Source organism: Varanus komodoensis, unplaced genomic scaffold, assembly GCF_004798865.1.
Source record: "Varanus komodoensis strain SLA01 unplaced genomic scaffold, ASM479886v1 scaffold77, whole genome shotgun sequence".
NCBI lineage: Eukaryota > Metazoa > Chordata > Lepidosauria > Squamata > Varanidae > Varanus > Varanus komodoensis.
The window spans coordinates 2008708-2030683 of NW_025336442.1; the positions used below are offsets into that span (position 1 = coordinate 2008708).

Below are 21976 nucleotides of genomic sequence, written 5' to 3' on the forward strand. Positions count from 1 at the left end.
CGTGAGCTCCGTCCGGCACAGGAGAAACGGGTCGGGGGAGACAAGTAAGAGCAGGCATCAGGTCCGTACCTGGTCCAGGAGGATCTGGCAGACATCAGGGGTGAAGTGGCGCAAGGCCGCTAGAGATTTGCTGAGGATTTTCAAGAGGCTGTACTGCACCATGCGCAGGGCCTTTTGCTCTGCCGCCTCCGTCTCGGGGCTTGGCGGCTTGGTCGAGGCCTGCGGGGGTCTCTGGACGCGAGGCATGACCCCTGATGGCAGAGACTCGCCGTTCTTGGTCTGAAAGGAAGACACAGGAAGGGAAGCGGGCAGGAGAGAGAACCGGGCAAGCCCCGCTCAGTGTGAAAACCGGCACCAGTGCAGAGGAGGTTCACACAAGGTGTCTGCTGGGGACAAGTGTGTGGTGAGTGAAGATGCTGCTGGCCGCCAGCCGGCCGGCCCTTAAGCGCCCAGCTCCCTCCAGCAAGGTGCAGAACGATGGAACCCAAGCAGGGACTCAGCTGGTCAGCCTAGTCAAAGTTGCACTGTATGCACACACCTGCCCATCTCTCCTCAATCATTCTAGGTGCAGAATTTGGACACTGTTTTCGGAGAGAGAGCAAGAGAGAGCGAGTGAGCGCAAACCTCGCTTGGCACCACTCAATGGCAGCAAGTACAGAAAGACTTCCTTGGAAACGCTGTCACACCTAAACCTATTGCAGTTTCAAGATTCCGGCGGATTCTGGCCTGTCAGCACCAGCTGCCTGCCTGCCAAGGCCTGCATCAACAGAAGCATCACTCCCAGCGCCAGTCCCCCTCTGCTCAGCACTGCCGAGGCCTCACTTGTGTTCAGTTCTGGGCACCAGCGTTTAAGAGAGATGTAAGCAAGCTGGAAAGGGTTCACAGGAGGGCAGTGAGGATGCTCTGGGGACTGGAAACAAAGCCCTATGAGGAGAGATGGAAAGAACTGGGGAAATTTAGCCTTGAGAAGAGAAGCCTGAGGGGAGGTGGGATGGCACTCTGCAAGTACCGGAAAGGCTGTCACAAAGAGGAAGGACAGGATCTCTTCTCGAGCATCCCAGAGTGCAGGGCACGGAATGAACTGTTCCAAATTCTTTAAAATGTGTGTTTTCATTTTGTTGCAAGCCATCTTGCTTTGTTTTACATTTATTAAGTTTGAATTAAAGGCCTAGTTCTCAGGGGGGTGGCCAACCCACATCTGAGCTGTATGATTTCAAACCACAAATAAAGGCTCAGATGGCAGAACACTCCCCCAAAGAAACAGAAAACCAAGCCCACCTTGAACACTAGCAAGCCAGGGAGAAAGGTTCTGGTGCAGCTTTCTCCCTTAAGCCGTTCACGTTCTACATGCTGTCTGAAGCGGGAACATCCAAACCCTGGCCGACCCCTCAATGAGAACAGGACTCTTGTTCTAAAGTTTACCTGTAAGTAGTGCTGGAGCATTTTGCGGCTGTGCAGCAATGAGGTGCAGGCCTGGCACAGGTAACACAAGTTCACCTGAAGCATAGGAGAAAGCAAGTCTGATGCTTCTGCCAGCAAATGGCAGCATCCCATCTGGAGGGTGCAGAATCCAAAGTATCCCCACTCAGAGTTCTGGCTGCTTTCTTAAGGTAGTGTTCAGCCCCTTCAAGGCCCAAACTTCACTAGGGAAGGTAAAGCAGCGGCAGGGAGGCTCTTCAGCTGCACTCCGTTCCAGAGCTATCGAGGGCTGCCTCCCAGTGGCGGCCACGGCTGAAGGCCGAGGGGTGGGGGCAGCATGGCCTCCAGAGAGGCCCTCCTGCCAGTAACGCAGCCCCTGGGGAGGGCATACAGAGCACAGGAGCTGAGAGAACAGCCCGTGCCAGGGCAGCCCTGCAAAGCAGGCTGGCTGGCTGGGCATCCAAAGTGAGCCAGGTGCAGACTGCAGGCAGGGCTGGGCCTGCAGTCCCAGCCCCGATGTGACGGGAAGGACCCAGCAGCTCCAGCACCACAAGGGCAGCGCCTTCCCAGCTGCCCCCCCTCCGCCAGAGCTGCTGCTCGTCCCCCAGCCAGCCCAGTGCCGCAGCTCTTCGGGAGCACGTGGCGGCAGGTGCTCCCTACCTGCACATCCCTCAGCAGCTGGGGCAGGTGGAAGTGCCACTCCTTCATGAAGTTGGAAAGCTGCAGAATGAAGCCGGCAGTGTGATCCGCTTCTTCAAGGCAAGCCAAGCTCTGGACCGTGCGAACGGCATTCAAGCACTGGGAAGAAAGGAACCGAGACCCTCAGAGAAGGCGCCTCTCTCTCTCTGTGCTACAGGAATACTGAAAACTCCCCCATTTCTCACCATGTTCTGACAAGTATCTTGCCTCCCTCCTCCTGCAATCAAACTTCAATTTCGTTTGATAAGGCTCAAAGCTGCTGTGTTCTTGCAGACTTTCAAAAACATTACCCAAGGCCTCGTTCTTCTGAAGGGCTACCAAGCACTGCTGTCATTTGGTACCTCTGCTTTTAATTTTGCTACACTGTTCTATCAACTCTTGGAATCTGCTTGTTTTGAAGAGGGGCTTGCAAACATTGTGAACGAACTAAACCATTCATGTCAACAAACCTGGAGGATTCTTTCTTGATGGACTCCCACAAAGTCCAAAGCATCAGTTAAGAAGTTGTAACGGAGGGTCTTCAGAAGGCGCTCCATCAGTGATACGGAAAGCCGGTAGACTCCAGGCCACGAGGGGGCATCCAGAGATTTCCGAGAGGATGCGGGCACCTGCACAGCCCATTCAGAAGACCAGCTATGGTTAAAGGGGTCTCCGAGAATAAGCAAGGCTTACTGTTAATGCAGCGCAATCTCTAGGTCACAGCAAGATGTGGGCAAGAGAAGTGCCACTCACCTGGCCAGTTCCATTACTGCTCAGCTGGTACACGCTCAAGAGGGGCAAACAGATGCTCTGCATAATGCCGGCTCCAGCAATGGCTGCTGCCCCCTGCAAGAGAGGCATCCATCACTGCTGGAAGGACACTTGCCTCTGGCCAGGCGGAGAAGACAATCCAAACAGCCATTCCGACTCCCGGGCAGCCCATCTGCCACCAGGCAGCCCCTTGCCAAGGCTCTCCTCACTGAAAGCCAAGCAGGGGTTTGGCGGGAGGCGTGTGCTCGCTGCCCTCCAATCGTCTGTCCCTTTCAGCCTCTGGGAGAGGCAGCCACTATGAACCAGGCACATCGAAGCCGTGTGGAGAGCTTACTGGTCCTCATCGCCCCCCCACCCACACACACACGTGGAGGGGAGATGCTGCTGAAGTCCAGAAGCAACCAGTGGCAATTGAGGGCGAGCTCCTTGCCACAGAAGAGAGAGAACAGGGCCCCTCGTGTTATTAACAACAGCCATTCCCAGTGCAGCTGCTCCTGACAAGCTGGACATCCCAGCACTACATAAACCAAGTAGCTACCCGATGTGTTGCCAGGATGAGGCCGTTGTGCTGCTCACCTGCTGGGTCCTGGCCAAGGTCAGCAGGAGGTGCAACGAGGCTTCTGTGAAATGCAGGTTCTGCTTGACTCGTAAGCTGATCTCCAAAGTGGTGAAGAGAGTCGGCAGGATGGGGACCTTGCGGGTGACTTGCAGCCAGTAATCTCCCTCTTCGTCGGCCTCACAGAGCTCCTTAGCCAAGTGCAGTCCCAGCACACACACCTGCCGCAAGGGGGAGGCAAAGTGGGTCAGGGAAGGACACGGCGGTCACCGAGGGCCCCGCCGGAAGCACTATTACTGCAACTGATGCTTTTGGGGACCCGTCTTCATTCACAGTAAGAAACAAAGTAGCATCCTTTTGAAAAAGTAGAGGGAGCAAAGGCATTTGTAAAGGACTTTCTTTGGGGAACAGCTCCTTGCACTAATGGGTGAGGGATGCAGTTCTGCCTTAAAGCATCTAATTAAGCATTCATAAAATAAGAAAAAGAACAATCAGGCATATTCAGTTCTGGAGATGAATGAAAACCATTTTATCCTTTGTCGGATGCTTGAGAGTGTCTTCAAGCAGCAGTTAAAATTGGAACCACCTGGCCAAAAACAGCTTTTTCCATGGGGTTAGCTGGGACACCCCCAAATAAGATCCTCCGTTTGTGCTGCTTTTTTGCCAACCAGCAAATGGAGCCAGTCTCTGAGCCAATTGCAACGGAGCGGAAACTGTTTTTAGAGTAGCTGGTGATGCTGCAGTCCAGCACATCTGGAGAATACGAGGCGGGAAAGGTGTCTGTAAGCATCCCCTTTATTATGACTAGCCTTAGCAGATCCGGGTTCAATCCCTGCTTAATCCTGAAGCTCCCAGATGGTCAAATAACACACGGCATTAGCTGCACCTGGGCAAGAAGCAGGCACCTGCTGAACAGTACCTTTCCCCTGTGCCACCTCTGCTGCAGCCTTGCGCTTCCCCGAAGCTGCTTTGGGGGAGAGCCTCCCTTCAGCACCATGTGGACTGTCCCCTCCCAGAGGGGCCCTTTCAGGGGCGGGGGCCTCCTCAGGACCACAGCCAGGGAAACAGCAGCCCCAGAACGCTTCAACACGTACCATCTGCAAAACCGCCCTTCTGGGAAGCACACTGGGGCTGGCCCCCCCCACATCGCACGCATTTTGTGGAACACCCACAACCCTCTCTCAGAACGTCAGATGTGCCCACCAGCCTCCGAAATGAATCTACCCCGAGGCAAATTGATAAACCACTGCATTTTAGCCAGACTACTTTTCACGCTCACTACGGTTGCTTCCACTATCGGGAATGCTAAGGATTGTGAAAAGCCACGTGCCCCATCCCGCTGGTCCTTCTGCTTATGCCGGAGGGGATCGTCCGTCTCCATGCTGTCTTTGTCTTCCACAGGGTCGCCAGAGGTCAGGCAGTGCCGCGTCTGGTCAAAGAGGGCGATGAATTCCTCTTGCAGCGTCTCAGACACGCTCAAAACCAGCTGGGAGTACTGTGGGATCTCACTCACTGTAACCCAGAGCAGAGAAAAGCAGGAGGATACACGTGCTACATATCGACCCAGGCTGAACAGGGCCCTGTCCCCTTTTTATGCGAGAGGCAGGAGGCTCTCTCGGTGCACCTGGCATTCTGCAAAGGAGCAACCCGAGGACAGTTCTCTGCCCAAAAAACTGCCTAACACTCACCAAAGGAGCAGAATACCCGTTCGAGCTCATCACCCCTCCTGCCCGACCACAGCCCCTGCTGGACGGGGGCCATGGTCCCAAGCCCCTGCTCCCAGCCAAGGGCATGCCATGGGACAGCAAGACTCAGGGCGGGGTGGGGGCTCGTCCCTCCACCAGCAGCTTCTTACCTTCCACGTGTTTCATCTGCAGGACGGTGATCAGTGCAGAGAACACCTTGGCCTTGGTCTTCTCCATCAGCTGGGGGTCAGCCTGCAGCACCCCCTCCAGGATCTGCGTCAAGGAACTTACGATTGCATCGACAGAGCCCAGCTCACTGCCGGCACGGCCAGGGAGGGAGCATGAGGAAGGGAAGGGAAGGGAAGGGAAGCACTTGAGAGACCTCGTCGCAGCATGCGCCACCCTGCCGCTCAGCACCGCCACGGCCCTGGCGGATGCTCGGGGTCCTGGCTCTGGGACAAGGCAGAGGCAGAGAGACAGCTCCGGGCAGGCGCAAGCCCAGGTGCCACTGCCGTCTCTCCCACCTTGGCGCTCTCTGGCCATCAGTGCCGGACAGCATAGACAGCAGCCCGCTGGCTGGAGGTGATGGGAGCCGTAGTCCAACACCAAGGCAGAGGATTGTGGAAACCTGCTCATGCTTCTTCCCTCAGAGACGGAGCCCCTTTCTGTGCTTTCTCAAGATTATTATCCCTTGTCCTTTTCTGTAACTGAAACTTGAGAAACTCTGCTGGGCACTAGCCCAAAATGGAGGAAAAGCCTAACTGACTTGGCCCACAAGACCGAGTCCAGGGCAGAACTGGAGGCTGAGCCCCAGCAAACTAAACGAACTCTTCTGAAGCCAGCATGTTTAGTGCCAACAGAGGCCTATGTTGCTGCAAGTCTAGCTGCCAGTAAGGAGAAGTTAACTTTTTTACAACTTAAAGTCAGAGGGACGAGGCAAGAAAGGTGTCTGGAACATGCTGCTGCCAGTGGGCTGCCTACGTCAGGTTGACACCACACCAGGTGGGAGGGCCGTTGCGGGGCTTCGCACAGGCAAGGACCGCCACCGAGTCCTTTCGCACTGTCCTGAGTCCTCTTGCCTAACACACCTACCTCTTCCACTGTCTCAGCAGGATTAGCAGGAGAGTGCAGAGCATGGATCCTAACTGCAGGCAGCGCACCGAAGTGGGAACCAGCATCTGTGGAGAAATTTATTTGCGATGGAGTTGAAAGATCTTAACACTGCATCGCAGTATAAAGCTTCTACAGCAGTATGGCACATTAGCTCAAGAAAGTGTCAGTTAAAGCTTAAATAGATCATAAAATAATTTTTGAAAAAAACAAAATACAAAGCAGCCAGCCATCAGAGGTGATAATGGGAGGAAGCATTTTAAATTATTTCCATAAGTATAACTGAAATTATTTTAACTTGCTTCAGGAAAGAGAGGGAGTAACGCGGCCATCTCAAAGGAGGGATTTGACGTTCTGGGGTATGCCAGAAAAGCCATCAAGTCCTGTGTTTCCTGAGTACCAGGTGACAAGGAGAGCTGCTTGTGCATTTCAACTGCCGCCAGCACAAACAGTTACTGTCTGGGCGCTTATTTAAGCACAGCTTAAACGGAAAATGAATGCTTTTTGCAGCAGCTTTGTGGGCGTGTGGGGGACCTAATTCAGCTTGAGGGCTGAATTCCATCTCAGGGAAGTGCTCAAGGGTGCATTCCAGCAGCGGAACAGCCAGCAGCAAACTGGGCAGGGCCAAAAGCACTGGGATAGTTCAGCGCAAGCTCTCTTTGCCAGAAACTAAACCTTCAGATGGACATTTTGCGTGCTCAGAATGTGTGGGGACGGGAATGGCACGGAGGCTGGGAAACCCACAAACCTTTGAAGGAAAGGGGGAAGGGGCGGGGAGGAAGAGCATGGCTTTCTGGGGAGTCCAAGGCTGGGCCCAGGGCTTGAGGTTCTGACCCCTGCCTGAACTGCACAAGAGCAGATCCCTGTGAGGATGGGAAGAGGCCAGTTTAAGCCTCCATCTCCCCAACTTCAGGAAATCGGCTCCAGGTGGAGATGAGATTTGTCCCTGGAATGGACTAGAGGGCAACCTGAACGGACGCTGCCTTTTGAGAAAAGACACCTAGAAGCGTGAAGAGAAGTTCATGACCCTACACAGCCACTGTGCACTGGCCCTACACTGTATGTGTCTGCCCCTTACTTTCACAGCTACTGTGAATTTTGTGCCCAGGATATAATCACTCCAAACATTCGCTCAACCAGTTGAATGAAATATACAGCCGTAAGAGAGGAATACTCTTACTGGATTTTCTTACACCTAAGGAAGACCCTGCCTCCTATGCTAAGAGGCCTAGAATCTCTCCATCATTCTCAGTAGTGGTCTTATCCAAGCCACACTGAAAGCTCCCTTAAGTTGCTAATGTTTAAGTGGAAACACTCACCAAAGCCTTGGTCCCACCGAGGACATCCAGGAACAATGGCCGGACCTCCGAGTCAGTCAAGTGCATGATGTCAGCCTGAGAAGACCCAAGTCGGTAAAGAAGTGGCAGCTGCAACCACCATGCGAAAGCCTCCGCTGCATGGGAGGATTTCCTCTCAGACGCAGAGGATGGAAGGGCGGCCAGCAGGCACCCCCCTGCTCACGGGCCCCGTGTGAACAGCCTCTGAACCAGGAACACCTGTTCGACTACTGTGCGCAAGTCACTACGGGTGCCGGCAGATGCCTGTTTGGACAGACGTCCTAAGATCCCAACATCCTTCTCGGAATCCAAGCTGCCCACTGACCAAAAATAAGTTGGAGTCCCCGGATCTATATCATGCCCCCACACAAGCTAAAATGCCCCAAATTCATGGGGAAGATGTCCCAGACATTTTATTGTTTCGCTTGCCTTTTCCTTACCATTTCCAAAATGGAACAATTTTGGAGTTACCTGGTGTAACTGATTTTACTAATCTACATACCACATTTCATTCTCTACTTAAACGCAGAGCTGACTTGTGCTAATCTCCTAGGCTACACCTATTAAATTGTTGCTGCTCCTAGCTAAGTTATTCCCTCTTCCAGCTGCCATCCCTTAAACTTTGGGGACAAAGGGCACAAGAAGAAAAAGCTGCTCACGTGGCTGGAAGAAACAATGAGCATCATCCGCCAGGCAGAAATTAGCATCCTGTACTCCGCCATGGAAGTGCAGCTGTTGCCCTCTGTCTCTGCCACATGGAATGCCAAGGACTTCACGTAGCCAGACCAATAAGCAAAGCGCTTCTCTGTGGAAAACTTCTTCAGCATGTCTGTGAGGGACTGGTCCAGAGAGCCCCTGCATGCAATTGAGACACCAGGAGCTGCAAGTCTTTCAATGACCCTTGGACTGACAGAAGGGCTCAAGCGTCTACACAGGCAGGCACGGTTGGAAGGGTGCTACAGAGCATGAAAAGAGTGCGAGGAACATGCCGGAAGCCGTGGGGAGGATCCCATGGTGCGGTGATGCACCACCTGCAGAAGCCAGTGCTTGCTAGCGCGCAGGCATCCTAGAGCAGCTGCCAAACGCACATGCACTACTGGCCCTGTGCCTTGGCTCTCTTAGGTGGCAATTACGCTGTAACGGCCGCAGCCCCAGTAATACAGCTCACCGCTGTATCATTTTGTATAGCAACAGGAATGAATGCACGTGCTCATCCTAGAAGGTGGGGAAAACGTCTTTCTCCAGACAGAAAGGTTCAATAAAGGCAATCTGCTGAAACAGGTTTAGATGGGCACGCTGTTGCTATGTTCAGATGGATGCATTCCCATTACTGTATGAGGTGAGACACAGAAATAACCAGATTGTGCTTAGGGCTTTCCTGGAAAACCGACTGGAGATCGGTTAGACGTACATCATAGAACTCCTCCTACATGCCCTCTCAAACCGCCGACCGGCTAGGTATGTCCTATGAAGAGCCCAGGCAGTATTCGCACTCGCTACACATGTTGCCACGATAATGTCGGGGGGAAAAAATCTAACAGCGAATCAACATCATACCCCCGCGCACAATGCTTTTTCCATAAAGCAGTTTTTGAGTGGAAAAAACATTCCTGTCCTCACTCATCCTCCTTATTCACCTGATTTAGCTCCCTGTGATTTTTACTTGCTCCCAAAAATAAGAAGTGACCTGAAGGGAACACGTTTTGCATCAGTGGACGAAGTGAAGACAAAAAGGGCAAGTCTGCTGCAGAGCCTCACGCAAGGAGACTTCCAGCACTCCTTCACGCGTGTGGAGTAGTGCAGAGATCGGGAGGGGAGGTAAACAGAAGGTGGCAATGTTCAGAATGCTGTAATTCATCAATAAATTTTTTTTATTACTGATCTGGTCATTTTTGTGTCACACCTCACACACTGTTGGACAATATTGTGGGGTGAGCTGCATCGCTGGAGTGTGTAATTGTGAGTTGTTGTCTTAAAACCACTAACTGTGAATTGTTCTATGTGCCAGGAGGGGAAGTAGAAGTGGAGGGCACTCTCCACAGTAATTAGCTGTTTTCACAGGTTTTCCATGGCTGCTTCCTCTAAGGCTCCATCACGGGCAGGAAGCGCTTTGAGATGGAATGGGCCCTCAACCCTCTCCCTTAGCCTGCACCTCGACCATTCCTGGAACAGGGATCCAGAGCCTCTTCGAAATGGCTGAGAGGTTTGACATTCGGTGTAGGAGGAAACGGTGTCTCCCCTCCTCCATCCAAAATGGGTCCAGTGGACGACTCTCCCTACAAAGTGCTTTTCAGTAAACTTACTTGACCACGTAATAGATCTCCAGACAAATGATCTTCATGATCAAGGCACACGTATCCAAGACACTGAGCTGGAGAGAGGAGATGGGAAAGAATGAACTCGCATGCTCTGTGCCTGCACAGGGGAGCATCCTGAGAAGGCACCGTGAGGGACCTGGAAGCCAGGGCAGCGTTCGGCTGCTGCTGGGTGGGGGCACGTGCATTGGCTTGCTTGATGGTTTTGGCGCGACATTTTAGCCGTGTGTGTAGGCATGTTTGCCTTTGCGAAATGGGTAAGTTGTTGGGCCTTGTGAGGGGTTGCACTGGGGACCACCCCCCACATTTCTGTCCTGTAGTAAAACGCAGGCCCAAGCTACCTGGTTTATAATCTCACTCGTTTTCCTTCTGGGAGATGTGTGTTTCGTGACTGACCATGCCCAGGACGCCATTTTAAGCATGTGCCCATTATGTGAGAGCACTTGCGACATTTCAAGTGACCTGCTGACCCCAAAGGCTTGCAGAACCCTTAACCTATCCAGTGTTAGGTGTATTTATTTGTGAAGTCTCTATCCCACTTTGCTTCTTTAGGGAAACAGCAGTCAAAAGTTTCGGCCACGCTCACAACAGCAGGAGATCTGCTTTCTGTGGGAGCTACTCACCTCTGATGTTTCACAGGGAGCAGGGAGGGTTCCAAACAGTGGGTTGGTCAAGTTTCCCCAAAACTTTGGCCTAAAAGAAAGAAATCAAAGTTAGTGCCTGTTTTGCCTTCTTTGAAACGAAACATAGCTAATCATGTAAGAACTGAGCAAGAGAGGGTCTTGCCAGTCCAGCTAGTGCACCTTCTGGGAAACCCCCAGGAGGAGGAACGAGCCTCTACACCCCCCTTGCCCCCAGCCCAGTCATCTGCCTCCCAAACCTCTGGTATCCCAAGGGAGCTGTTACTTCTAAACCTTGATGTCAGGATGGCTATGGGGCTGGCAGACAAATTCTCTGCAAGTTCACCTCATCCTGAGAGTCTGTTGTCATCGCCACGACTTGATGAAATTAATCTCGCCTTTCTCCCAACCTGGTTCCCATGAATTTGACCGCTCTGTTCTGGTCCCTCCTTGACTGTGGCCACAAGAGCCTAGAAATCAACCGCACTCACTTGGTCCGGAGGACTAACATGGCGCTGTCTCGGCGATCTTGCCACAGGGCATGCAGGAAGGCGACGGCAGCGCGTTGCAGCAGTGGGGGGCACCAGTACCGCTCTGGCTGCTTGACATCTATAAGCTCTAAGATTACATGAAGGCAGCTCCACTCACCTAAACTGAATTCCTAAAAGAAAGGCGCACTTTACTAAGGCAAAGGGGCCCAGGCAGTTGCCTGGCGGTCGGCAGCGAACCTCAGCAGCCCAGCCCAGCCCAGCTGCTGGGAGCAGAGAGAGAATATTGTGCTCTCCAAGCAGTGAGGCTCATGGGTCAGCTCTGCACAAAGGCAGCATTTCCCCAAGGGTGGTTTTTGTGAACAACTGGAAGAAGGGATCCAGTTCCTGGCAGGTCAGTTGCTTGCTCTCACCAGAAGCAGGTAGAACGAAGCCCAGAGGCATTCCAGCACTTAATGCAAGAGGACACCCAAACCTGGAATTCCAGGTCCTTGGAGGAGAGGCAGCCCAGAGTTGGAACTCAGATTTAACCATCCCAAAGTTCCGGGCAACAATCAACAACCCAGGGATGGAGCCTCCCCGGTGCACTGAGCTCCTCCCACTTGCAGCAGCGCCTTCATTCCTATTTGCTTGCGATAAACCAAGGTGGTGGCTGTAGCTTGCTGTTTTTTAAGTTCCTCAAGATGAAGGTTTCACCAAATCCTTCTGGGACTTAAGTCAGTTGCAACCAGCAAAGAGTCTCATCCATTTCAAGACCTCTGCCCTTAGAGCACAAACCTACACGTGTTTAGAGAGCAACACCCAGCAGCCTCAGCCGACAGGAGCAGCAGGGCATGCTGGAGCTGCAGCCTCCTTCCTGTCCAGCCCGGCAGAGGGCTGCGCCCTCGGTCACCCAAACAGAGCAGCACCTTCCTCAGGGTTTACCTTTGACCCCTCACTCCCATCTTTCACTTCCAAGTTGAGGAACAGCTCAATGAGCCCAGGCTGTGTTTCTACTGCAACGGTGAGGAACTCCAGGATCATGACTTTAACACGCATGTCCTCAATTTTGCTCTGCAAGCGTGTCAGAAAGGCATCTCGGATGGCAGCAGCATCGTTTCCAAGGCAGGCATAGACAGACATGGGAGCAACCTGGAAAAAGCCGGGGAGGAAAGAGAGACTACTGACACTGTTTACAAAGGAAAATCATGTCTCTTTTCATCACTTCTGGCATTTTCTTATATGCGAGGGTCCCCAAACTCATTATCATCAACCCGAGAGTATCACAGGTGCTCTCACAAAATGGCTGCCTTGTGCTTCCATTAACTGGCTGCCATGGTGGGCATGGAAGTTCACAGAACACACATTTCTGAAATGGCAAACTGTGAGATTCCAAGAAAAGTAACTTGGCCAAAAACCTAAGTCCAAGGTGGAGCTGGCTTCTGAGCTCTAAAACACAGGACCAGTTATCTGAACCTGTACTTTGCTTTGAAGCACTACCATGCAGTTTTTAACATGGTATTAATTTAAACAATCTTAAGAATATAACCTCAGGTAGGGCAGAGAGCCTGTGACCACCAAGAGAGGTGACTGCAGACAGACTGTCACCTGTGAGTACCACACTGGAGACCTCCAATTACATATTACGCTTCAGAGGAGTTGCCAAGATGGCCCACATTCCAGATCCTTTGCTCTTCATTTCTAATCCTATACTGACACCTCAGAACAGCAGCAGAAAGCAAAGACAACAGGTTCATCACATTGGAATAAAACAATAGGAATTCCTCCCTGTCTACTGGAATAAAACAGGTCTCCAACTCATAATCCAATTAAAAGTCTAATGGCGCTTTTAAAAGATGCTCATTGCAAGTCTTTAGCCACTCCAGAAGGAATCGGCTCTGCAGAAGGAAGATGCCTCAGAAATGCCAGGCTCAATCCATTAAGGGCTCAATCCAAAACCAAGCCTACACATACAGGCCCAAATCGCCCTTCAGGGCAGCCAAGAGGGCTCCTCTTCCCAAACGGAGCTTCTGAAGTGCACAGGCACAGCCTGCGGAACCACAAAAATGGGGAACTGAGAAGAGGGCAAGCCTTACTGTAGCCAGGCGCTTCAGGAGCTGGATAGCGAGACGGGGCAAGGCTGCGTCGTGCTTGTGGTAGATGTACTTGGCCAGGACGGCAACCAGGTTGTTCCTGTGCGCACCTGGCAAAAACAGGGTTTAAAAGGTGCAGGCACATTAGTACGTCCCTAATGAAGGCAAGCAGTGCACTTCCTCAGAAGGCCACTGTCACCCCGAAGGCATGCATGCTACAAACAGCGCATGTGCGCAAGGCATGCATATCCGGGGGGCAGAAAGGTACGCACCGTGCTGGGTAAGGGCGTGCTCTAAAGGAGACACAACGCTGGACGGTGGCTTTAACCGGATGACGTTGTTGATGACCGAGAACGCCAGTTTCACGGTGTGAATGAGCAGCTGGCCCTGGCTCTCACGTGGGGTCTGGGGCTCTTCGCTGTGTGCCCGACAAGAACCGCGTTAGAAGCCCCCTCCGCACAGTCCCACAGCAGCATCAGAACCCACCTTGCCCGTCAAGCACGTGCCTGCTCTTACCATCCCAGAAGCCGCCAGCCCAAGAAAGACGAGCCCCTGGAGCTCAGCTTCTCTTAAAATACGAAAGGGACAGGCAACTCACCTCGTGGACTGCATGGCCACCACCACGTCGATGGTGTCCACCCCAATGCCCATGATGTTGATCACTGCCTGGCCAGCTTCGGTGTTAGCCAGGCTGAAGATGCAGAGGGACTGCAGGCTGGGGGTGCTGCTGAAAGGCAAGAGCACAGTCCTCAGCTCGCAGGCCAGCCTGACACGGCGAGCACCACAAGGGGGCAGAGGGTGTGCTCTCTGCAGCTGTAAGGGCTGCAAGCTCAACTCACTATGCGAGTTACGCAAGGATGGGCCTGGGCATTTACTTGGAGGGCAGAGGAAAAAGAGTCTAACCGCACTGTACCTGCTCGGAGGATCCATCTCAGGGCACAGATTCAAGATTGCATGAATCAGCTGCAAAATAAGGTACCCTGGAAAGCAAGGGAAAGCGTGGACAATCTTTAAGGGGAGAAGGTGGAGTGAAAGCAGCCAGCTTTGCAACACTTTGTCCCTTTAGCGGTGGCATCGGAGGGGGGGGCACAGCCAGATAATGAAACCCAAGTGGGCAGGTTGGAACCGCAGGTAGGAGCTGTATGGCTAGGGAGTCATGTTACCCATTTCTTCAACCCCAGAGGAGCAGTACGTGTTAGGAAAGGGATCGCTTGGCTCAGCCAGCATCTGCGTGAGGTTCTGAGGCAGCACCAGGGCTCCCTCTTCTGGCCAGAGAGCAGGACAGCAGCCCTGGGCCCGCAGTCAATCACAGCCACCTGGGATGTTGCGAGCGCCACCTGGGAGCCCTGAGGGAGGAGGGGCTCAGAAGCGGCTCTTCCCTTCAGATGTGGCCTCAGCAACAAAGGGTCTTGGTGCTGTTGGAGCTCCCTGTGCCTTCTGGAACCCGCTTCTGGAGACCCTGCCCGCCGCCTTGCTCCTGCCTCTGCCTCTGCCCATGCCCGGCTTCACCTGCTCCAGCTCCAGGTACCCGCTTCTCCTCGGCTTGTCTCTCTGGCTTTTGACTCCTGACTGGCATTCAGAATGCTCTGCCCTATTCGGATTGGCCTGCCTTGCCCTTCTGTTACTCACCTTGATCTCTGGGCTGCCTGACTACGATCTGGAACGGGCCAGTATATCGTGCCAGTTGCCTGGGTCCTGGTGCCCTGACCTGATATCCAGCCACCCACGCCCCAGATGCTGACACTCAGGTGGCCATGAGTAGGCTCAGCAAGAGTTTCAGAGTTTCTGCTTCCAAGTATTGAAAAGAATAGGGGCTGGGTTTCCAAAGTGGTGCCCATGGGCACCAAATAGGCCTACAGGGGTCTCTTTTGGCACCCAAGAGGATTCTTGTCCCTCCTGATTTTGATGTTTAAACTTTTTGTTTAAACTGTGCTCCAGAACCATCTTTACCTGGGTTTCAAAACAGTGTGTTTGCGGGCTTTGATCCCACCCACCTTTGTCTTGAACTAGTGCAGGTTACTTTCCCTTTACTTTGCCTTCTAGGAAAGGAGCATTTTGTGACTGCTGCATATATCATGGCAGCCATTTTGTGAGAGTGCCCATGACCCTCTCAAAACCCCAAGCATGGCCAATAAAGTTGGGAATGCCTGTAATAAAATATAAACCCCAGAAAACATGAGAGCTGATAGAAAATGAGTTAATCCCCATGGAAAGTCACACTTACCTATTTGTTCTCTCACTCCATGGGATTTATACCGCCATTTGTGATAATTTGGCAGCATCTCCTTCAGGACAAATACAACACAGGGCACCAAACCTTGACTTTGGGTGCTGCCAAGCTGCCCCTAGTGGAAGCAATAAGACCACAGAATCTTTTGTTAACACAGAATTCTGCTAAAGAAAGTAACAGAAAGAAAAACCTGAACCAGCAGAAGCCCAAATTCTCTGCTCAGCGTTTTCTCTGGGTGCAGGTTTGAAAGACTAGGCCCGCCCTGATGTGCAACAACTCCCAGTCGGTCATACTGGCTGGGGCTGATGGGAGTTGAAGACCAAAAGATCTCAAGGGTGTCAGGATGGGGAAGGCTTCATTCCCAGGACTTCTTCCCCTGAAAGCACTTACCCGAACAAGCGTCATGACCAGGTTTAGGAAGGAGATTGTAACGCCATATTCGCCTTGCGGCTGCTCAATACTGATCAGCAGGTTCCCGTACCCTCCGGCATTCATTCCCTCTGCACTGTGGAGCAACAGGGAAAGCAGGCAGGTCGGCCAGGTGGAAGCAGGGACAACAGATGGTGTGCATTACAGATAATGTTTAAGTGTCCATAGAAAGCTGCTGCACACCCCACCAAATTCTCAGGGCAGCTTTCCTCCAACACAGAGCCCTCCAGAATTTTTGGATTACAGCCTGCCCTGGACATCAAGGCTGATGGTCAGGGATGATGGGAGCTATACTTCAAAGTAGGTATAGGGCATCAAGTCAGAGAAAGCTATGTTTAGCTCATTTCTATTTAATTAGCATCATGCAGAGTTTTGTCCGGCTATCTCCATTCATGGATAAGGTCTGAAAAATGGCACTCACGGAAATAAAGTTACCTGATCACGTGACTCATGCTAGAAAGTGGATTAGCTACAAATGGTAAAAAGCCTGTATGATGAAGGTCAGTCCAAACCTGAAAAGGTGAAAAAGTGCATTTATATATTTGTGCCTACGAGGCGATTCTGATAAAATGGAAGTGACTGTCCATCATCTGACCTTGGCAGGCATTCGGGAGGCCAGAACAGTCAGGCAGTTAACACAGGAAGCAATAACATCAACTGGGGGAGCAATCACCGTCGTTAACCTGGGGGAAAAAAGAAACTTGAACTGTTACAGGGAACCTTCCAAAACACTCAGACAGGAGATATTGTCTTCTGAGCACATGGTGAGATACAGTGTCTGAAAAGGCTTTGGTGCAATCCTGTGCATGTCTAAACGAACCCAGGACTGCACCCTTGAGCCAAGATTATTGTGAAACATCCTGGTGGATTCAGAGAAAGCCACTGGACGTGCTTGCTTACCGTTGTAAGAGCATGTAGATCCGCGACGTAATGGGCAGGAGGCAATCTGCTATCGACACATCAGTACTGATGACCTTGTGGACCAGGTCAATTATTGGTTTAACCCTTCGGCAATGCTGAATGACATCTGAGAAAACCAAATTTTATTGATAGCTCAATCGCCTTGTAGCACATTTTATAGCTCCTCTGCCCCAAATTTGGGACAGCTTTCCAAATTTCCAGCACTCACCAGCAGTTGACACCACATGCAGCAGCATCTCGATCTCACAAGTGAAAAGTGTCCAGCTGCTGTATGAATACTCCCATCGTACCAGGTAAGCCCGGTCATCAATCATCACCTGCCCTACCGTCCCTTGAGGTATTCTCAGGTTTGTTTGGCCCAACCCTAAAATGCAAAAAAAGAGACACAAGACCAAGTGAGACACTCCACAGGAGAGGAGCTCCTGAAAAGCACACAGAGATTCATCCTCAGCGATTCTGCCTAGCAGCTTGGCCCTGAAGTCTCTCTCTAAATGATGGCCGCTAAGCACTGCTCAGCCTTGAGGGCAGGACTCGGCAGGGTCTTGACCTGGATGCAGAGCAGAGAATGGTGGCAGTCTGAGTCCGTTTTTTCCAGACATGGTCCTGCATAATTCAAGGCTCATGTGGACCTCATCGCCACTGCCTGCATGGAATGTCTGTTTGCAGCCTGACGTGCTGCTTGGGTGTCTGCACCTCCTGCACCAGAAACCTACTTGACAGAAACTATGACTCTCCTGCTGGAAGCTTAAGATCTGCTGGAGGGGTCCTGCTACAAATCTCCTGACCAGCTGAGGTGCGGGGAGCGGCTATCCCACAAAGGGCTGCAATTCCAATGGCTCCTGGCCAGCCCTGCTCCTGGTTTGAAAGGGACAGAATACTGAATTTTTCAGGAAAGCCCTGATGTCCTCAGCGTCGTGCTACTGCTGCTCTAAACAGAGAGTGCTCTCACAAAGGACACTGCTGCCTTTCATTTGGTTCATGCTGCCATCTTGATGAACAAATGTGAAACAGATTATTCCTCCATTAAATTCTTTAAGTATGTGGTTGCCTTTATCCATGCAAATAAATCTTTCCGAAGAGCAAACTTCCTCACCAAGAGGATAGAGCAGCTTTGGTGCCAGCCTCCGCCACAGGGTACCATCTTCATGAGAAATCACGTCTGCAGGCTTGTGCTTGTACAGCTCAATGTAGAAGGACATCTTATCCAAGAAGGTGTACACCTTTAAGGGGGGAGACAGGGGGCCGGCTGAGGAAGGCAGCCCAGCCCATCACTCCAAGCCCACTCCTGGGGAAGGAAAGACGCTCTGCACCAGCAGTGGCCTCTATCTGGCAGAGCTTTGGAAAGAGGTAGCCCAAGACTGCCTCGCAGAAGTGGTTTCTCCCCCAGCTTTCTTCCTGGATACACAAAGGGGAGACCTGCCCTTCCGACGTGCCACTGGAAATGGGTTCAAGGAAGGAACTTCTACTCTGTTGTTTGCTTTTACTCCAAGGAGCCTGCGGTGGTTTGAACTTCACGACCAGCCCAAGGTCCTCTGAACTCAGAGTCTCTGCTGCAGCACCGGGGCCCTGAACCTTGTCCAGAGGGAAGGCCACATTCCAGTAGCAGGCAGGGCCCAAAAGGAACAAGGGCAGATGCACAGGCAGAAAAGAGCCGTGCCAAAACTGCCAGCCTGTTCTAGCCGCTGACAGCTGCTTCGCCTTAGGAAGTTCAGTCCTTCAGGGTGGGGAAGGCACTGTGCGGATGACCTAAGCCACTGCAGCGGCGCCATGGGAGTGGCCACAGCCATCTGGGAGTCACAGACGGCATGCCAAACAGGACAGACAGGGCATGACATCCCTCGTCCAGTCACTGCGCTGGCTTCTGGCAGCAGGTCCCAACACACACTCTCTTGCTCTCCCCAGGACTCCCACTGTACCTTCTTTGCTGTGGATTTGTCTGAAACAAGAGCCGTAAGTAACTGCAGAAGAGGAGAGAGGTGGTGGGGAAACATTCCACAGACGCTGTCCAAGATAATGCCCAGGCCTGCTGTTGGTTCCTGGCAGGACATTCAAAACAAAGTAATCAAAATCAGAGTAATCCCCTGCCTGGCCCCCTCCAGGTACATTGAAGTACAACTCCCACCATGGCTATGCTGGACTGTAATCGAGCGTGCCTGGAGGGGGGCAGGCCGGGGAAGGCCGAAGCAGCGGCTTAAACGATTAAAGCCACAGCATTCATGGGAACGGCAAGGACAAGGCACCAGTCGTGTCAGGCAAACTATCTGGGCAGCTTTGCAAATTTTTTCTTACAAATATACATGGAGAAAAGAGGGCAGACCACTCTTAAAATAGCAAAGAGGGTTTTCAAGGCCAGAGAGCTGCTTTTCCAATAGTCCAAAGGAGACAGTGGCAGGAAACGGGCCAAATGCCAACCCCGCAGCAAACTCACCGTCTTCCAGAACAGTGGAGGAATGCTTGAAGCGGTCAGCACTTCACATGCTGTATCTATGATGTCCTTTGGAAAAAGGGGAGTGAGAAGAAAGAAAACACACACTGTATTACACAAGGCTTGCTTATCTTATTTTCCATTTATTTACTGCATTTTAATCCTGCTTTCTGGACAATTATTGTGTCCAGCTGTGTCTCACATTAATTAAAAAGAGAGAAAACAGCTCTGCCATAGAGCTTATAAACCAATGACAGGACATGCAAGGGAGGAGAGTGGAAGGAAAAGGAATCTGAGGGAAATCAGTTTTCTAAGACCAGAGAAGGGGACGAAGCTTAAGCCAGCACTTAAACGCTTGCTGGGCCAGGCTGCCTTCTCTGGCACACTTGCACGCTTACCTGCTGATTGCCCAGGGTGTGCAGCTCCAGTGAAGTAAGGACAAAGGACAGCAGGCCATAGGTGCACATGCATGCTGTGCTGGAGATGCACTGAAGGGAAAAGGGGGCACGGTATTATTGAGAGCAAAAGCCTCCCTGGTCTAAAAGTTGAGCACAGTGCCGGAAAAGCCCACCGCCACGCTCTCGCGTTCCAGCAGAACAAACCGGTCCTGCTGTTGGCAGGCAACAGCTGGGGGTGGGTGGAGTGAGAAGTTTGTCTCAGGCTGGAATACAGCAACTGCAATTGCAATTATGGGTGTATTCTTTTAAAGGTAGGGGTGAGTGTGAGTGTGAGTGTGAGTGTGAGTGTGAGAGTGTGAGAGTGTGAGAGTGTGAGAGTGTGAGTGTGAGTGAGAGAGAGAGAGAGAGAGAGAGAGAGAGAGAGAGATTGAGTTCAAGATTTGTTTAATTTTAACTTAAGTTACCCACTTAATTCCTCATGTTAATGCCTGAACTCAGTCTCTCTCCACCTGAAGCTTGCAGGGTGGTGCATCACCCCACTGGAATAGTACGGAACAGCCTCTACCATCTCGGTGCTCTCCAAATGTGTGGGACTCAATCTCCCCAAGGAACCCGCCAACAGCTGGAAGGCCCCAGGTCGAGAAGGCTGCCCTAACTCAAGACGCCTCCCCACGTGACTGCATTAGGACTCACATGCCCCTCGCTCCTTACAGACCGGAGCATCTTGGTCAGATACTGGAAAACGTTCAGCTGGATGGCAGTGCTCCCCATTCGCCGAATTGCGCCAGTCGCCTCTTCCGAGCTCAAAGTGTGGCGAAGCAACGCCCAGGCCAAGAGGACAGGAGCATGATGGGAGACATCTCCTAGAGTCAGCAACAGGCGGTCCATTTCCTGCTCAGGCGAGACAGGAGATGAGGTGAGCTATCAAGCATCCAACCCTGAATACTGAGCGCAAGAAAGGTGAGTTCAAGTAGTCTTATTTTATTTCATCCTTGCAAATGAGTTGCTGCTGCTGCTGCCACCCTCTCTGCCTTTTGGGAATTGGGATTTTTTCTTTCTTGGGATGGTATTTTAGATATTTCAAGATGGAGTTATGTCTAAGAAATTATCAAAATGACTTCAGGTGAAAGGACAATGTGCAGTATTAAAATTCTGCTTTTCCTCTTAGTTGGCATAATCTTCCTCTTCTCCTTTTTATCCTCACAGAAACCTGTGGGGGTTCTAGTCTCCACTCAGCCATGAGGCTCTCTGGGTGACTTTGGGCCACTCACAGACCCTCAGCCTCACCTTTGTCAAAGGGTTGCTGTTGTGAAGACAAAACAGAGTGAAACAAGTCTACACAAGCCACCAGAGGCTCCTTGCAAAAGGAACAGAGGCAAAATATACACGTAATCCTAATAATTACTGTTGGATTACGCTCTACCTGGGGCTGCCCCTGAAAATGGTCCGGATACTTCAGCTGGTACAGAATAGAGCGGCCAGGCTGCTGATGGGGACCGGCCATTATTCTCACATAACACTGGTCCTCTACCAGCTCCACTGGCTTCTAGTTGAAGTCTGGGCGCAATTCAAGGTGCTGGTTTTGACCTATAAAGCCCTGAATGGCTTGGAACTGGGACACCTGAAGGAATGTCTCCTTCCTTCCTTATACACCCTCACATCCCTTAAGATCTGCGGGATTCCAAGATGGCGTTGGAACGAGACGGATGTGATTAGCGGAGTTCGTTTATCACGCCGGTATTACTCGGCAGCGAGTCGTGGGAGACTCATCTAAGCCCTGTTGGGGTGAAGACAGATTGCCTGGGCACGCTTTTGGCTTGATGTGAGATGGCAATCTCATATCTGCTGAGAGCAATTCAGGTACTTCTCAACCGAGTAACACAGGGGGTGGTTTCAGCCCTTTCAAGTTCTCGACATCTTAGAAGATTAGCTTAGGATTTTTATTAGCTAGATAAGCATTGGAACTGCTGAGAAAATATTTTTTTACTTCTTTCGCAATATCACCCGTGGAAAAGCTGCATTTGTTTATCATTTGGCATTAAGAAAAGAAAAACCCTCCGAATGTTTAGGCAGTGACTGAGATGAGAGAGTGCTGAGGCTTTTGTCCAAGTTGAAGCTGAAGAAAAAGACTTTTTCCTCTAACCTCTCTAAGGGTATAAAATTGGTTTCAATTTTTAAGGTGCAATTATGTGATAGGAGTTCAAAGCTTTGACAAATCATTTTGGATATCTATTTGGACTTCTGCCAAGATCAAATGGACACTCGCCAGGATATTTTTCACATTGTCGGATGCTTTCTTCTTTAATGTGATGACTGTTTGGGTGAGCATTCCTATTTTCCTTTTGCAATACTACTTGTGGAAAAACTATATCTGTTGTTAATTGGCATTAAAAAAGAGAGAGAAAAGGGAGAAAAGAGGAAGGATATAAGAATCTCCATTTCCTCTCCTGCATTTCTGGGTATTTGGCAACTTGCCAACCCTCTGACCCCTAGTGATCTAGAGAAAAGTGGAACTGATCTTG

The 21976-nt window shown here is 51.5% G+C and overlaps 1 protein-coding gene across 2 annotated transcripts in view; it reads right to left on the reverse strand.

Annotated features, from left to right (window-relative positions):
• The window catches only part of NUP188 (nucleoporin 188), a 41482-nt gene that overhangs the window by 2758 nt on the left and 16748 nt on the right, over positions 1-21976 (reverse strand). Inside the window, exons 11-40 of one of the 2 annotated variants that reach the window (XM_044453101.1) lie at positions 20148-20345; positions 19455-19544; positions 19060-19125; positions 18548-18667; positions 17725-17851; positions 16840-16995; positions 16611-16737; positions 16306-16393; positions 16146-16222; positions 15672-15786; positions 15276-15396; positions 13965-14031; positions 13650-13775; positions 13324-13469; positions 13055-13161; positions 11904-12110; positions 10983-11152; positions 10495-10564; positions 9860-9927; positions 8216-8411; positions 7539-7613; positions 6202-6287; positions 5280-5425; positions 4755-4936; positions 3445-3645; positions 2851-2943; positions 2568-2726; positions 2080-2217; positions 1423-1497; positions 70-279 (exon numbers count right to left, since the gene is read on the reverse strand). In XM_044453101.1, the coding sequence (XP_044309036.1) occupies positions 70-279; positions 1423-1497; positions 2080-2217; positions 2568-2726; positions 2851-2943; positions 3445-3645; positions 4755-4936; positions 5280-5425; positions 6202-6287; positions 7539-7613; positions 8216-8411; positions 9860-9927; positions 10495-10564; positions 10983-11152; positions 11904-12110; positions 13055-13161; positions 13324-13469; positions 13650-13775; positions 13965-14031; positions 15276-15396; positions 15672-15786; positions 16146-16222; positions 16306-16393; positions 16611-16737; positions 16840-16995; positions 17725-17851; positions 18548-18667; positions 19060-19125; positions 19455-19544; positions 20148-20345 (3807 nt within the window). Of the gene's footprint in view, positions 1-69; positions 280-1422; positions 1498-2079; positions 2218-2567; positions 2727-2850; positions 2944-3444; positions 3646-4754; positions 4937-5279; positions 5426-6201; positions 6288-7538; positions 7614-8215; positions 8412-9859; positions 9928-10494; positions 10565-10982; positions 11153-11903; positions 12111-13054; positions 13162-13323; positions 13470-13649; positions 13779-13964; positions 14032-15275; positions 15397-15671; positions 15787-16145; positions 16223-16305; positions 16394-16610; positions 16738-16839; positions 16996-17724; positions 17852-18547; positions 18668-19059; positions 19126-19454; positions 19545-20147; positions 20346-21976 lie in introns of both variants that reach the window. The other variant, XM_044453100.1, reaches the window with a different exon arrangement.